At 67.4% G+C, this 15,362-nt stretch overlaps 1 protein-coding gene across 1 annotated transcript in view; it reads right to left on the bottom strand.

Annotated features, from left to right (window-relative positions):
- The window catches only part of NEURL4 (neuralized E3 ubiquitin protein ligase 4), a 44,006-nt gene that overhangs the window by 4,585 nt on the left and 24,059 nt on the right, over positions 1-15,362 (bottom strand). Inside the window, 6 exon segments of the mRNA XM_075725505.1 lie at positions 1,422-1,591; positions 5,606-5,684; positions 7,047-7,123; positions 9,022-9,220; positions 11,744-11,906; positions 12,025-12,110. Coding sequence (XP_075581620.1) covers positions 1,422-1,591; positions 5,606-5,684; positions 7,047-7,123; positions 9,022-9,220; positions 11,744-11,906; positions 12,025-12,110 — 774 coding nt within the window.

The following is a 15,362-nucleotide window of genomic DNA, read 5'->3' as shown; positions in this document are numbered from 1 at the left end:
CCCACGCCCCCCCATGTCCCCATATCCCCGTCCCCATGTCCCCGTGTCCCCCCATGTCCCCCTGTCCCCCCGTGTCCCCCCATATCCCCGTGTCCCCATATCCCCCTGTCCCCCCCGTCCCCCCATATCCCTGTGTCCCCCCATGTCCCCCATATTCCCCTGTTCCCCCATATCCCCCCATGTCCCCCTGTCCCCCCATGTCCCCCTGTCCCCCCGTGTCCCCCCACACTCCCCCATGTCCCCATATCCCCCTGTCCCCATGTCCCCGTGTCCCCCCATATCCCCCGTCCCCCCGTATCCCCCCATATCCCCCTGTCCCCCCATATCCCCCCACACTCCCCCCTGTCCCCCCATATCCCCCATCCCCCTGTGTCCCCCCATGTCCCCCTGTCCCCCCGTGTCCCCCCACACTCCCCCCTGTCCCCCCATGTCCCCCTGTCCCCCCGTGTCCCCCCACACTCCCCCATATCCCCCCACACTCCCCCCTGTCCCCCCATATCCCCCATCCCCCCGTGTCCCCCCCATGTCCCCCTGTCCCCCCCATATCCCCCCACACTCCCCCCGTCCCCCCATATCCCCCTGTCCCCCCCTGTCCTCCCATATCCCCGTGTCCCCATATCCCCGTCCCCCCCGTCCCCCCATATCCCCCCATATCCCTGTGTCCCCCCATGTCCCCCCACACTCCCCCCTGTCCCCATGTCCCCATATCCCCCTGTCCCCACACTCCCCCATGTCCCCGTGTCCCCCATATCCCCCTGTCCCCCCATATCCCCCCATATCCCTGTGTCCCCCCATGTCCCCTATATCCCCCTGTTCCCCCATATCCCCCCATGTCCCCCTGTCCCCCCATGTCCCCCCACGCCCCCCCATGTCCCCCCACACTCCCCCCTGCCCCCCCATGTCCCCCTGTCCCCCCGTGTCCCCCCATATCCCCGTGTCCCCATATCCCCCTGTCCCCCCGTGTCCCCCCATATCCCCCCATATCCCTGTGTCCCCCCATGTCCCCCATATCCCCCTGTTCCCCCATATCCCCCCATGTCCCCCTGTCCCCCCCTGTCCCCCCGTGTCCCCCATGTCCCCATGTCCCCCCCCATATCCCCCCATGTCCCCCTGTCCCCCCATGTCCCCCCACACTCCCCCCTGTCCCCATATCCCCATATCCCCGTCCCCACACTCCCCCATATCCCCGTGTCCCCCCGTGTCCCCCCATATCCCCGTGTCCCCCCGTGTCCCCATGTCCCCCCCATGTCCCCCCACGCCCCCCCATGTCCCCCCATGTCCCCCACACTCCCCCCTGTCCCCATATCCCCATATCCCCGTCCCCACACTCCCCCATGTCCCCGTGTCCCCCCGTGTCCCCCCCATATCCCCGTGTCCCCCCGTGTCCCCGTGTCCCCCCGTGTCCCCGTGTCCCCCCGTACCGGCGGGCAGCCCGGAGCAGGCCACGCCCTGGTCGGCGCCGTTGATGAAGTACCGCAGGTCGCCCCGCGCCGTCCGCATCATGCCGATGCGCGAGCCCGTGCCCAGCGAGTCCAGGTCGCAGCCGTAGTTGTTGCGCATGGTGTTCCCGTCCTGCATGATGGCCGTCCCGCTGCGGGGACAGCGCCGCGCGCTGGGGACGGGGCACCGCGGGGACGGGGCACCGGGGTGCGGACGGGGACACCGGGGTGGGGATGGGCACACCGGGATGGGGACAGGGACACCAGGATGGGGACACCGGGGTGGGGACACCGGGATGGGGACGGGGACACCGGGATGGGGTCACCGGGGTGGGGACACGGCGGGGATGGGGACACGGCGGGGATGGGGACACTGGGATGGAGACACCGGGATGGGGACACCGGGGTGGGGACACCGGGATGGGGACGGGCACACCGGGATGGGGACGGGGACACCAGGATGGGGACACCGGGATGGGGACACCGGGATGGGGACACCGGGATGGGGACAGGGACACTGGGATGGGGACATGGCGGGGATGGGGACATCGGGATGGGGACAGGGACACTGGGATGGGGACACGGCGGGGATGGGGACACCGGGATGGGGACACCGGGATGGGGACAGGGACACTGGGATGGGGACACGGCGGGGATGGGGACACCGGGATGGGGACAGGGACACCAGGATGGGGACATGGCGGGGATGGGGACACCGGGATGGGGACACGGCTGGGATGGGGACACCGGGATGGGGACACCGGGATGGGGACACCGGGATGGGGACACGGACACCAGGATGGGGACGGGGACACCGGGATGGGGACATGGCGGGGATGGGGACACCGGGATGGGGACGGGGACACCGGGATGGGGACATGGCGGGGATGGGGACACCGGGATGGGGACAGGGACACTGGGATGGGGACACCGGGATGGGGACACCGGGATGGGGACACCGGGATGGGGACGGGGACACCGGGATGGGGACATGGCAGGGATGGGGACAGGGACACCGGGATGGGGACACTGGGATGGGGACAGGGACACTGGGATGGGGACACCGGGATGGGGACATGGCGGGGATGGGGACACCGGGATGGGGACAGGGACACCGGGATGGGGACACAGTGGGGATGGGGACACCGGGATGGGGACAGGGACACCAGGATGGGGACATGGCGGGGATGGGGACACCGGGATGGGGACACGGCTGGGATGGGGACACCGGGATGGGGACACCGGGATGGGGACACGGACACCAGGATGGGGACGGGCACACCGGGATGGGGACATGGCGGGGATGGGGACACCGGGATGGGGACGGGGACACCGGGATGGGGACATGGCGGGGATGGGGACACCGGGATGGGGACGGGGACACCGGGATGGGGACATGGCGGGGATGGGGACACCGGGATGGGGACGGGGACACTGGGATGGGGACACCGGGATGGGGACACCGGGATGGGGACGGGGACACCGGGATGGGGACATGGCGGGGATGGGGACACCGGGATGGGGACGGGGACACCGGGATGGGGACATGGCGGGGATGGGGACACCGGGATGGGGACAGGGACACTGGGATGGGGACACCGGGATGGGGACACCGGGATGGGGACGGGGACACCGGGATGGGGACATGGCGGGGATGGGGACACCGGGATGGGGACACGGCTGGGATGGGGACACCGGGATGGGGACACCGGGATGGGGACATGGCGGGGACGGGGACGTGGCAGAAAATTGGGGGACACCAGGATGGGACACCGGGACGGGGACACGGCAGGGATGGACAGAGTCCCTGGGGACAGAAGGGGACCCTTGGGGACAGAAAGGGACCCTTGGGGACAGATGTGACCCCTTGGGGACAAGGGACAGGGGGACAGGGGTCCCCAAAGGACCCCTCGGGGCTCCTGGGGTGCCAGTAGAGCCCCTGGGGAACCGCGGTGGCCCCTTGGGGACAGAAGGGGACCCTTGGGGACAGATGGGGACCCTTGGGGACAAGCAAGGACCCTTGGGGACAAGCAAGGACCCTTGGGGACAGATGGGGACCCTTGGGGACACTGAGGACAAGACCCGGCCCCTTGGGGACAGATGTGACCCCTTGGGGACAAGGGACAGGGGGACAGGGGTCCCCAAGGGACCCCTCGGGGCTCCTGGGGTGCCAGTAGAGCCCCTGGGGCACCGCGGTGGCCCCTTGGTGACTGAAGGGGACCCTTGGGGACAGATGGGGACCCTTGGGGACACTGAGGACAAGACCCGGCCCCTTGGGGACAGAAGGGGACCCTTGGGGACAAGCAAGGACCCTTGAGGACAAGGGACAGGGGTCCCCAAAGGACCCCTCGGGGCTCCTGGGGTGCCAGTAGAGCCCCTGGGGCACCGCGGTGACCCCTTGGGGACAGAAGGGGACCCTTGGGGACAGATGGGGACCCTTGGGGACAAGCAAGGACCCTTGGGGACAGATGGGGGACCCTTGGGGACACTGAGGACAAGACCCGGCCCCTTGGGGACAGAAAGGGACCCTTGGGGACAGATGTGACCCCTTGGGGACAAGGGACAGGGGGACAGGGGTCCCCAAGGGACCCCTCGGGGCTCCTGGGGTGCCAGTAGAGCCCCTGGGGCACCACGGTGGCCCCTTGGGGACAGAAGGGGACCCTTGGGGACAGATGGGGACCCTTGGGGACAAGCAAGGACCCTTGGGGACACTGAGGACAAGACCCGGCCCCTTGGGGACAGAAAGGGATCCTTGGGGACAGATGTGACCCCTTGGGGACAAGGGACAGGGGGACAGGGGTCCCCAAAGGACCCCTCGGGGCTCCTGGGGTGCCAGTAGAGCCCCTGGGGAACCGCGGTGGCCCCTTGGGGACAGAAGGGGACCCTTGGGGACAGATGGGGACCCTTGGGGACAAGCAAGGACCCTTGGGGACAGATGGGGACCCTTGGGGACAGATGGGGACCCTTGGGGACACTGAGGACAAGACCCGGCCCCTTAGGGACAGAAGGGGACCCTTGGGGACAAGCAAGGACCCTTGAGGACAAGGGACAGGGGTCCCCAAAGGACCCCTCGGGGCTCCTGGGGTGCCAGTTGAGCCCCTGGGGCACCGCAGTGGCCCCTTGGGGACAGAAGGGGACCCCTGGGGACAAGCAAGGACCCTTGGGGACAGAAGGGGACCCTTGGGGACAAGCAAGGACCCTTGGGGACAGATGGGGACCCTTGGGGACACTGAGGACAAGACCTGGCCCCTTGGGGACAGAAAGGGACCCTTGGGGACAGATGTGACCCCTTGGGGACAAGGGACGGGGGGACAGGGGTCCCCAAAGGACCCCTCGGGGCTCCTGGGGTGCCAGTAGAGCCCCTGGGGCACCGCGGTGGCCCCCTTGGGGACAGAAGGGGACCCTTGGGGACAGATGGGGACCCTTGGGGACGCTGAGGACAAGACCCGGCCCCTTGGGGACAGAAAGGGACCCTTGGGGACAAGCAAGGACCCTTGAGGACAAGGGACAGGGGGACAGGGGTCCCCAAAGGACCCCTCGGGGCTCCTGGGGTGCCAGTAGAGCCCCTGGGGCACCGCGGTGGCCCCTTGGGGACAGAAGGGGACCCTTGGGGACAGATGGGGACCCTTGGGGACACTGAGGACAAGACCCGGCCCCTTGGGGACAGAAAGGGACCCTTGGGGACAGATGTGACCCCTTGGGGACAAGGGACAGGGGGACAGGGGTCCCCAAGGGACCCCCTCGGGGCTCCTGGGGTGCCAGTCGAGCCCCTGGGGCACCGCGGTGGCCCCTTGGGGACCGAAGGGGACCCTTGGGGACAGATGGGGACCCTTGGGGACAAGCAAGGACCCTTGAGGACAAGGGACAGGGGTCCCCAAAGGACCCCTCGGGGCTCCTGGGGTGCCAGTTGAGCCCCTGGGGCACCGCGGTGGCCCCTTGGGGACCGAAGGGGACCCCTGGGGACAAGCAAGGACCCTTGGGGACACCGAGGACAAGACCCGGCCCCTTGGGGACAGAAGGGGACCCTTGGGGACAAGGGACAGGGGGACAGGGGTCCCCAAGGGACCCCTCGGGGCTCCTGGGGTGCCAGTAGAGCCCCTGGGGCACCGCGGTGGCCCCTTGGGGACAGAGGTGACCCCCCCCAGGTGACACCGGCGTCCCCTCACCTCAGCATCCAGGTGTCGTAGTCGATGTCCGTCATGGTGTTGGGGAACTCCAGGTCCTCGGGGCGGATGGCGGTGACGCCTGCGGGGACAGCGGGGGTGACAGGGGACACGGGGGGGGGACAGGGGGACCCCCATACCCCTCCCCATCCCCTGTGCCCCCCTCCCGTGTCCCCTATGTCCCCTGTGTCCCCTGTCACCCCCCCATGTCCCCCGTCACCCCTGTGTGTCCTGTCACCCCCCCATGTCCCCTGTCCCCCCGTGTCCCCCTCCTCTGTCCCCATGTCCCCTCTCACCCCCCATGTCCCCCCCCGTGTCCCCTGTCCCCCCTCGTGTCTCCTGTTCCCCCCGTGTCCCCTCTCACCCCTTGTGTCCCCCCCATGTCCTGTGTCCCCCCCGTGTCCCCTCACCCCCCATGTCCCCCCTGTGTCCCCTGTCCCCTCCATGTCCCCCTCCGTGTCCCCTGTCCCCCCGTGTCCCCATGTCCCCCCGTGTCCCCGTTTCCCCCTGCGTCCCCTGACCCCCCCATGTTCCCCCCCATGTCCTGTGTCCCCCCCGTGTCCCTGTCCCACCCCCGTGTCCCCTCACCCCCAGTGTCCCCCCTGTGTCCCCTGTCCCCTCCATGTCCCCCCCATGTCCCCATGTCCCCCGTGTCCCCTGTCCCCTCCATGTTCCCCCCATGTCCCCATGTCCCCCCCATGTCCCCCTCTGTGTCCCCTGTCCCCCCTGTCCCCTCCATGTCCCCCCCGTGTCCCCTGTCCCACCCCCGTGTCCCCTCACCCCCAGTGTCCCCCCTGTGTCCCCTGTCCCCTCCATGTCCCCCCCATGTCCCCATGTCCCCCCCATGTCCCCCTCCGTGTCCCGTCCCCCCTGTCCCCTCCATGTCCCCCTCCGTGTCCCCTGTCCCCCCTGTGTCCCCATGTCCCCCCCGCGTCCCCTGTCACCCCTCGTGTCCCCCCCATGTCCCCCCGTGTCCCCGTTTCCCCCCTGCGTCCCCTGTCCCCCCCATGTCCCCTCCGTGTCCCCTGTCCCACCCCCGTGTCCCCTGTCCCCCCCCATGTCTCCATGTCCCCCCCATGTCCCCCCCCGTGTCCCCTCTCACACCCCTCGTGTCCCCCCCGTGTCCCCGTTTCCCCCTGCGTCCCCTGTCCCCCCCATGTCCCCTCCGTGTCCCCTGTCCCACCCCCCCGTGTCCCCTGTCCCCCCCCATGTCTCCATGTCCCCCCCATGTCCCCCCCCGTGTCCCCTCTCACCCCTCATGTCCCCCCCGTGTCCCCATTTCCCCCTGCGTCCCCTGACCCCCCCATGTCCCCCCCATGTCCCCGTGTCCCCCCCGTGTCCCCTGTTCCCCCCCCGTGTCCCCATGTCCCCCCGTGTCCCCTGTTCCCCCCCCGTGTCCCCATGTCCCCCCGTGTCCCCTGTCCCACCACCGTGTCCCCCTCACCCGCCTCGATGGAGCCGGACCAGCGATCCACCATTTTCTGGATGACGATCTCAAAGAGCTCCCCGTCCCGCAGCGCCCTGAGGGGACAACGGGTGTCACCGCAGGGGGGACCCCAAAACCTCCGGGGGGGGGGTGGGGAGGGGGCGCAGGGGGCCCTAGGCTGGGGGGGAGGGGCAGAGGGACCCCCCCAGGTGGGTGCGGGGGGGGGGCTATGAGCACCCCGAGGTGCGGTGGGAGCGTCCCAGGGCGGGTTTAGGGGGGCAGGGGTGGTTTTGAAGCAGATTTGGGGGTGCAGGGGGCAGTTTGGGGGTGCAGGGGGCAGTTTGGGGGTGCACAGGCAGGTTTGGGGACCCAGAGGCAGGCTTGGGGCAGATGTGGGGGTGCAGGGGGCAGTTTGGGGCAGATTTGGGGGTGCAGGGGACAGTTTGGGGGCAGATTTGGGGGTGCAGGGGACAGTTTGGGGGCCTGGGAACAGGCTCAGGGCAGATTTGGGGGTGCAGGGGGCAGTTTGGGGCAGATTTGGGGGTGCAGGGGCAGGTTTGGGGACCCAGAGGCAGGCTTGGGGCAGATGTGGGGGTGCAGGGGGCAGTTTGGGGCAGATTTGGGGGTGCAGGGGACAGTTTGGGGGCCTGGGAACAGGCTCAGGGCAGATTTGGGGGTGCAGGGGGCAGTTTGGGGCAGATTTGGGGGTGCAGGGGCAGGTTTGGGAACCCAGGGACAGGCTTGGGGCAGATTTGGGGGTGCAGGGGGCAGTTTGGGGGTGCAGGGGGCAGTTTGGGGGTGCACGGGCAGGTTTGGGGACCCAGAGGCAGGCTTGGGGCAGATGTGGGGGTGCAGGGGGCAGTTTGGGGCAGATTTGGGGGTGCAGGGGACAGTTTGGGGGCCTGGGAACAGGCTCAGGGCAGATTTGGGGGTGCAGGGGGCAGTTTGGGGCAGATTTGGGGGTGCAGGGGACAGTTTGGGGCAGATTTGGGGGTGCAGGGGCAGGTTTGGGAACCCAGGGACAGGCTTGGGGCAGATGTGGGGGTGCAGGGGGCAGTTTGGGGCAGATTTGGGGGTGCACGGGCAGGTTTGGGGACCCAGGGACAGGCTCAGGGCAGATTTGGGGGTGCAGGGGCAGGTTTGGGGACCTGAGAACAGGCTCGGGGCAGATTTGGGGGTACAGGGCACAGTTTAGGGACCTGGGGACAGGCTCAGGGCAGGTTTGGGGGTGCAGGGGCAGGTTTGGGGGTGCAGGGGCAGGTTTGGGGGTGCAGGGGCAGATTTAGAGCAGATTTGGGGGTGCAGGGGCAGATGTGGGGACACGTGACCTGCAGCAGGGACTTGGGGATGACTTTGTGGCAAATTTGGGGACCTGGGGATGGCACTGGGGGACCTGGAGCTGGGTTTGGGGTGCAGGGGCGGGTTTTGGGGTGCAGGAGGGATTTTTGGGGTGCCCCAACCACCTGGAGATGACGCTAGCATCATGAAACGCCCAGCAGCAGCTCCGGGGCGGAGTTGGGGACCTGGGGCTGGCGCTTGGGGACGCTGAGGGACCCATGGCCAGGTTTTGGGGTGCAGGGGGTGAGTTTTTGGGGTGCAGGGGGGATTTTGGGGTGCAGGAGGGATTTTTGGGGTGCCCCAACCACCTGGAGATGACGCTAGCATCATGAAACGCCCAGCAGCAGTTCCGGGGCAGAGTTGGGGACCTGGGGCTGGCGCTTGGGGACGCTGAGGGACCCATGGCCAGTTTTTGGGGTGCAGGGGGTGAGATTTTGGGGTGCAGGGGGGATTTTGGGGTGCAGGAGGGATTTTTGGGGTGCCCCAACCACCTGGAGATGACGCTGGCATCATGAAACGCCCAGCAGCAGCTCTGGGGCGGAGTTGGGGACCTGGGGCTGGCGCTTGGGGACGCTGAGGGACCCATGGGCAGGTTTTGGGGTGCAGGGGGTGGGGTTTTGGGGTGCAGGAGGTGGGGTTTTGGGGTGCCCCTGACCGGTTGGAGATGACGATGGCGTCGTTGAACTCGGAGCGGCAGTTCTGGCGCAGGGCGGTGCGGCCGCCGTTGGTGATGACGGCGTTGGTGCCGTGCAGGCGGTGGAAGCGCAGGTCGCTGGGGGAGCCCCCCGGCGAGGGACTTTCGGGGGACCCCGGCGTGTCCCCCTCCGAGCCATCGCCCGCCAGCGAGGTCACCTCTGCGGGGGAGGGACACGAGCCGTGACCCCCCCTGCACCCCCAGATCCAGCCCCACACCCCAACATTGCCCCCCATGGAGCCCCGCAGCCTGGTGTCCCCAAAGCCACCCCCTGATGTCCCCAAGCCCCCCAAACTCCACCCCTGAGGTCCCCAGGGGCCCTGTCTCCCCAAAACCCAACACCCTGGGGTCCCCAATGTCCCCAAAGCCACCCCTGATGTCCCCAAGCCCCCCAAAACTCCACCCCTGAGGTCCCCAGGGGCCCCGTCTCCCCAAAACCCAAAACCCTGAGGTCCCCAATGTCCCCAAAGCCACCCCTGATGTCCCCAAGCCCCCCAAAACTCCACCCCTGAGGTCCCCAGGGGCCCTGTCTCCCCAAAACCCAACACCCTGAGGTCCCCAATGTCCCCAAAGCCACCCCTGATGTCCCCAAGCCCCCCAAAACTCCACCCCTGAGGTCCCCAGGACCCCCGTCTCCCCAAAACCCAACACCCTGAGGTCCCCAATGTCCCCAAAGCCACCCCTGATGTCCCCAAGCCCCCCAAAACTCCACCCCTGAGGGTCCCCAGGGGGCCCCGTCTCCCCAAAACCCAACACCCTGGGGTCCCCAATGTCCCCAAAGCCACCCCTGATGTCCCCAAGCCCCCCAAAACTCCACCCCTGAGGTCCCCAGGGGCCCCGTCTCCCCAAAACCCAACACCCTGAGGTCCCCAATGTCCCCAAAGCCACCCCTGATGTCCCCAAGCCCCCCAAAACTCCACCCCTGAGGTCCCCAGGGGCCCCGTCTCCCCAAAACCCAACACCCTGGGGTCCCCAATGTCCCCAAAGCCACCCCTGATGTCCCCAAGCCCCCCAAAACTCCACCCCTGAGGTCCCCAGGGGCCCCGTCTCCCCAAAACCCAACACCCTGAGGTCCCCAATGTCCCCAAAGCCACCCCTGATGTCCCCAAGCCCCCCAAAACTCCACCCCTGAGGTCCCCAGGGGCCCCGTCTCCCCAAAACCCAACACCCTGAGGTCCCCAATGTCCCCAAAGCCACCCCTGATGTCCCCAAGCCCCCCAAAACTCCACCCCCTGAGGTCCCCAGGACCCCCGTCTCCCCAAAACCCAACACCCTGAGGTCCCCAAGGTCCCCAAAGCCACCCCTGATGTCCCCAAGCCCCCCAAAACTCCACCCCTGAGGTCCCCAGGGGCCCCGTCTCCCCAAAACCCAACACCCTGGGGTCCCCAATGTCCCCAAAGCCACCCCTGATGTCCCCAAGCCCCCCAAAACTCCACCCCTGAGGTCCCCAGGGGCCCCGTCTCCCCAAAACCCAAAACCCTGAGGTCCCCAAGGTCCCCAAAGCCACCCCTGATGTCCCCAAGCCCCCCAAAACTCCACCCCTGAGGTCCCCAGGGGCCCCGTCTCCCCAAAACCCAACACCCTGAGGTCCCCAATGTCCCCAAAGCCACCCCTGATGTCCCCAAGCCCCCCAAAACTCCACCCCTGAGGTCCCCAGGGGCCCCGTCTCCCCAAAACCCAACACCCTGGGGTCCCCAATGTCCCCAAAGCCACCCCTGATGTCCCCAAGCCCCCCAAAACTCCACCCCTGAGGTCCCCAGGACCCCCGTCTCCCCAAAACCCAAAACCCTGAGGTCCCCAAGGTCCCCAAAGCCACCCCTGATGTCCCCAAGCCCCCCAAAACTCCACCCCTGAGGTCCCCAGGACCCCCGTCTCCCCAAAACCCAACACCCTGAGGTCCCCAATGTCCCCAAAGCCACCCCTGATGTCCCCAAGCCCCCCAAAACTCCACCCCTGAGGTCCCAGGGGCCCCGTCTCCCCAAAACCCAAAACCCTGAGGTCCCCAAGGTCCCCAAAGCCACCCCCTGATGTCCCCAAGGTCCCCAAAACTCCACCCCTGATGACCCCAGGACCCCTGTCTCCCCCAAACCCAACACCCTGAGGTCCCCAAGGTCCCCAAACCCAACACCCTGGGGTCCCCAATGTCACCAAAGCCACCCCCTGATGTCCCCAGGTCCCCCAAACCTTGATGTCCCCAAGCCCCCCAAAACTCCACCTCTGATGTCCCCACGTCCTCACCGAGCCCCATGTTCTGGTGTCCCCAATGTCCCCAACCTCCCCAAACCCACCCCCTGATGTCCCCAAGCCCCCCAAAACTCCACCCCTGAGGTCCCCAGGACCCCTGTACCCCCAAATCCCACCCTCTAATGTCCCCAAACCCACCCCCTCATGTCTCCAACCTCCCAAACCCACCCCCTGATGTCCCCAGGTGCCCCAAACCCACCCCCTGATGTCCCCAAGCCCCCCAAAACTCTACCTCTGACCTCCCCAGGACCCCTGTACCCCCCAAATCCCACCCCCCAATATCCCCAATGTCCCCAAAGCCACCCCCTCACGTCTCAAACGTCCCCAAACCCTCCAAACCCACCCCCTGATGTCCCCAAGCCCCCCAAAACTCCACCTCTGACCTCCCCAGGTGTCCCCTCCCGAATCCCAACGTCCCCACCGTCCCCCGGGAGCTCACCGCCGTCGTCAACAATGGTGGCCTGGGCGGCTTGGCCGTAGAGATCCACCACGGCGTAGACGTTGGGGGGCACGTTCCAGGCGGCGGGTCCCTGGGCCGCCCCGTTGACGAAGAAGTGGAGGGTACCGTCGTCCCTGCGTACCACCCCCACCGTGTCCCCCGCCTGCGGGGACGGGCGTCACCCGGGGAGGGGGACACCAACAGGGGTGTCCCCATCCCCTCCTCGTCCCCCTAACCCCCCCCCCCCCGAAAAAGGGACCCGGGTGTCCGGGTTGTCCCACCTTGAGGCGGTCGAGGTTGTGGCCGTACTCGTCGAGGACAGTGGTACCGTTGTGCATCACCCCGTTGCCCGTCATCATCCAGGTGCCTGCGGGGACGGGGATGGGGTTGGGGACACGACCCGGGGAAGGGAGGGGTGGCTGGGGACACCCTGGGGTGGCTGGGGACGCCTTGGAGTGGTTGGAGATGCCCTGGGGACATCTTGGAGTGGTGGGGACGCCTTGGAGTGGTTGGAGATGCCCTGGGGACATCTTGGGGTGGCTGGGGACACCCTGGGGACACCCAGGGGTGGCTGGGGACGCCTTGGAGTGGTTGGAGATGCCCTGGGGACATCTTGGAGTGGTGGGGACGCCTTGGAGTGGTTGGAGATTCCCTGGGGACATCTTGGAGTGCTGGAGACGCCTTGGAGTGGTTGGAGATGCCCTGGGGACAACCTGGGGTGGCTGGGGACACCCTGGGGACACCCTGGGGTGGCTGGGGACGCCTTGGAGTGGTTGGAGATGCCCTGGGGACATCTTGGAGTAGTGGGGACGCCTTGGAGTGGTTGGAGATGCCCTGGGGACATCTTGGAGTGCTGGAGACGCCTTGGAGTGGTTGGAGATGCCCTGGGGACAACCTGGGGTGGCTGGGGACACCCTGGGGACACCCTGGGGTGGCTGGGGACGCCTTGGAGTGGTTGGAGATGCCCTGGGGACATCTTGGAGTAGTGGGGACGCCTTGGAGTGGTTGGAGATGCCCTGGGGACATCTTGGAGTAGTGGGGACGCCTTGGAGTGGTTGGAGATGCCCTGGGGACATCTTGGAGTGCTGGAGACGCCTTGGAGTGGTTGGAGATGCCCTGGGGACATCTTGGGGTGGCTGGGGACACCCTGGGGACACCCAGGGGTGGCTGGGGACGCCTTGGAGTGGTTGGAGATGCCCTGGGGACATCTTGGAGTGCTGGAGACGCCTTGGAGTGGTTGGAGATGCCCTGGGGACATCTTGGGGTGGCTGGGGACACCCTGGGGACACCCAGGGGTGGCTGGGGACGCCTTGGAGTGGTTGGAGATGCCCTGGGGACATCTTGGGGTGGCTGGGGACACCCTGGGGACACCCAGGGGTGGCTGGGGACGCCTTGGAGTGGTTGGAGATGCCCTGGGGACATCTTGGAGTGGTGGAGACACCTTGGAGTGGTTGGAGATGCCCTGGGGACATCTTGGGGTGGCTGGGGACACCCTGGGGACACCCAGGGGTGGCTGGGGACACCTTGGAGTGGTTGGAGATGCCCTGGGGACATCTTGGAGTGGTGGAGACGCCTTGGAGTGGTTGGAGATGCCCTGGGGACACGCAGGGGTGGCTGGGGACATCCTGGAGTGGTTGGAGATGCCCTGGGGACGCCGATGGGACACCTTGGAGTGGTTGGAGATGCCCTGAGGACAACCTGGGGTGGCTGGGGACACCCAGGGGTGGCCGGGGACACCTTGGAGTGGTTTGAGATGCCCTGAGGACACCCTGGGGACATCCTGGAGTGGCCAGGGACACCTTGGAGTGGTTGGAGATGCCCTGGGGACATCCAGGGGTGGCCGGGGACACCTTGGAGTGGTTGGAGATGCCCTGAGGACACCCAGGGGTGGCCGGGGACACCTTGGAGTGGTTGGAGATGCTCTGGGGACATCCAGGGGTGGCTGGGGATGCCCCAAGGACACCCAGAGGTGGCTGGGGACACCCTGGAGTGGCTCAAGATCACCAGGAGTGGCTGGGGACACCTTGGAGTGGTTGGAGATGCCCTGGGGACATCTTGGAGTGGCTAGGGACACCTTGGAGTGGTTGGAGATGCCCTGGGGATACCCAGGGGTGGCTGGGGATGCCTTGGAGTGGTTTGAGATGCCCTGAGGACACCCTGGGGACATCCTGGAGTGGCCAGGGACACCTTGGAGTGGTTGGAGATGCCCTGGGGACATCCAGGGGTGGCTGGGGATGCCCCAAGGACACCCAGAGGTGGCTGGGGACACCTTGGAGTGGCTCAAGATCACCAGGAGTGGCTGGGGACACCTTGGAGTGGTTGGAGATGCCCTGGGGACACCCTGGGGACATCCTGGAGTGGCCAGGGACACCTTGGAGTGGTTGGAGATGCCCTGAGGACAACCTGCAGTGGCTGGAGACACCCTGGGGACACCTTGGAGTGGTTGGAGATGCCCTGAGGACAACCTGCAGTGGCTGGGGACACCCTGGGGGCACCCAGGGGTGGCTGGGGACGCCTTGGAGTGGTTGGAGATGCCCTGGGGACACCCAGGGGTGGCTGGGGACACCTTGGAGTGGTTGGAGATGCCCTGGGGACAACCTGGGGACACCCAGGGGTGGTGGGGACACCTTGGAGTGGTTGGAGATGCCCTGGTGACACCCAGGGGTGGCTGGGGACGCCTTGGAGTGGTTGGAGATGCCCTGGGGACAACCTGCAGTGGCTGGGGACACCTTGGAGTGATTGGAGATGCCCTGCAGACACCCTGGGGACATCCTGGAGTGGCCAGGGACACCTTGGAGTGGTTGGAGATGCCCTGGGGACACCCAGGGGTGGTGGGGACACCTTGGAGTGGTTGGAGATGCCCTGCAGACACCCTGGGGACATCCTGGAGTGGCCAGGGACACCTTGGAGTGGTTGGAGATGCCCTGGGGACAACCTGCAGTGGCTGGGGACACCCTGGGGGCACCCAGGGGTGGCTGGGGACGCCTTGGAGTGGTTGGAGATGCCCTGAGGACAACCTGGGGACACCCAGGGGTGGTGGGGACATCCTGGAGTGGTTGGAGATGCCCTGGGGACACCCAGGGGTGGCTGGGGACACCCTGGGGACATCCTGGAGTGGCCAGGGACACCTTGGAGTGGTTGGAGATGCCCTGGGGACCACCAGGGGTGGCTGGGGACACCCTGGGGACACCTTGGAGTGGTTGGAGATGCCCTGGGGACACCCTGGAGTGGCCGAGGACGCCCCAGGGACACCCAGAGGTGGCTGGGGACACCCTGGAGTGGTTCAGGATCACCTGGGGTGGGTGGGGACACCCTAGGGACACCCTGGAGTGGCTCTAGATGCCCTGGGGACATCCTGGAGTGGCTGGGGACACCCTGGGGGGGGTGGGAGCCTCATAGGGACCTCATGATGTTGGGGACCCCTTGGGGACATCAAGGTCCCACCCGTGCTCAGGTGGGTCATGGTGGAGCACAAGTGGAGGTAGGCAGGGGTGTGGGCGGTGACCCCGTGGGGACATTGGGGACCCCATGGAGATGTTGGGGACCCCATGGAGATGTTGGGGACCCACCTGAGTGCAGGAGGTCGGTCATGGCGGGAGGGCAGCTGGAGGTAGATGGG

Source organism: Pelecanus crispus, chromosome 32 (genome assembly GCF_030463565.1).
Source record: "Pelecanus crispus isolate bPelCri1 chromosome 32, bPelCri1.pri, whole genome shotgun sequence".
Taxonomy (NCBI): domain Eukaryota; kingdom Metazoa; phylum Chordata; class Aves; order Pelecaniformes; family Pelecanidae; genus Pelecanus; species Pelecanus crispus.
This window is presented reverse-complemented; position numbering and strand designations above follow the sequence as displayed.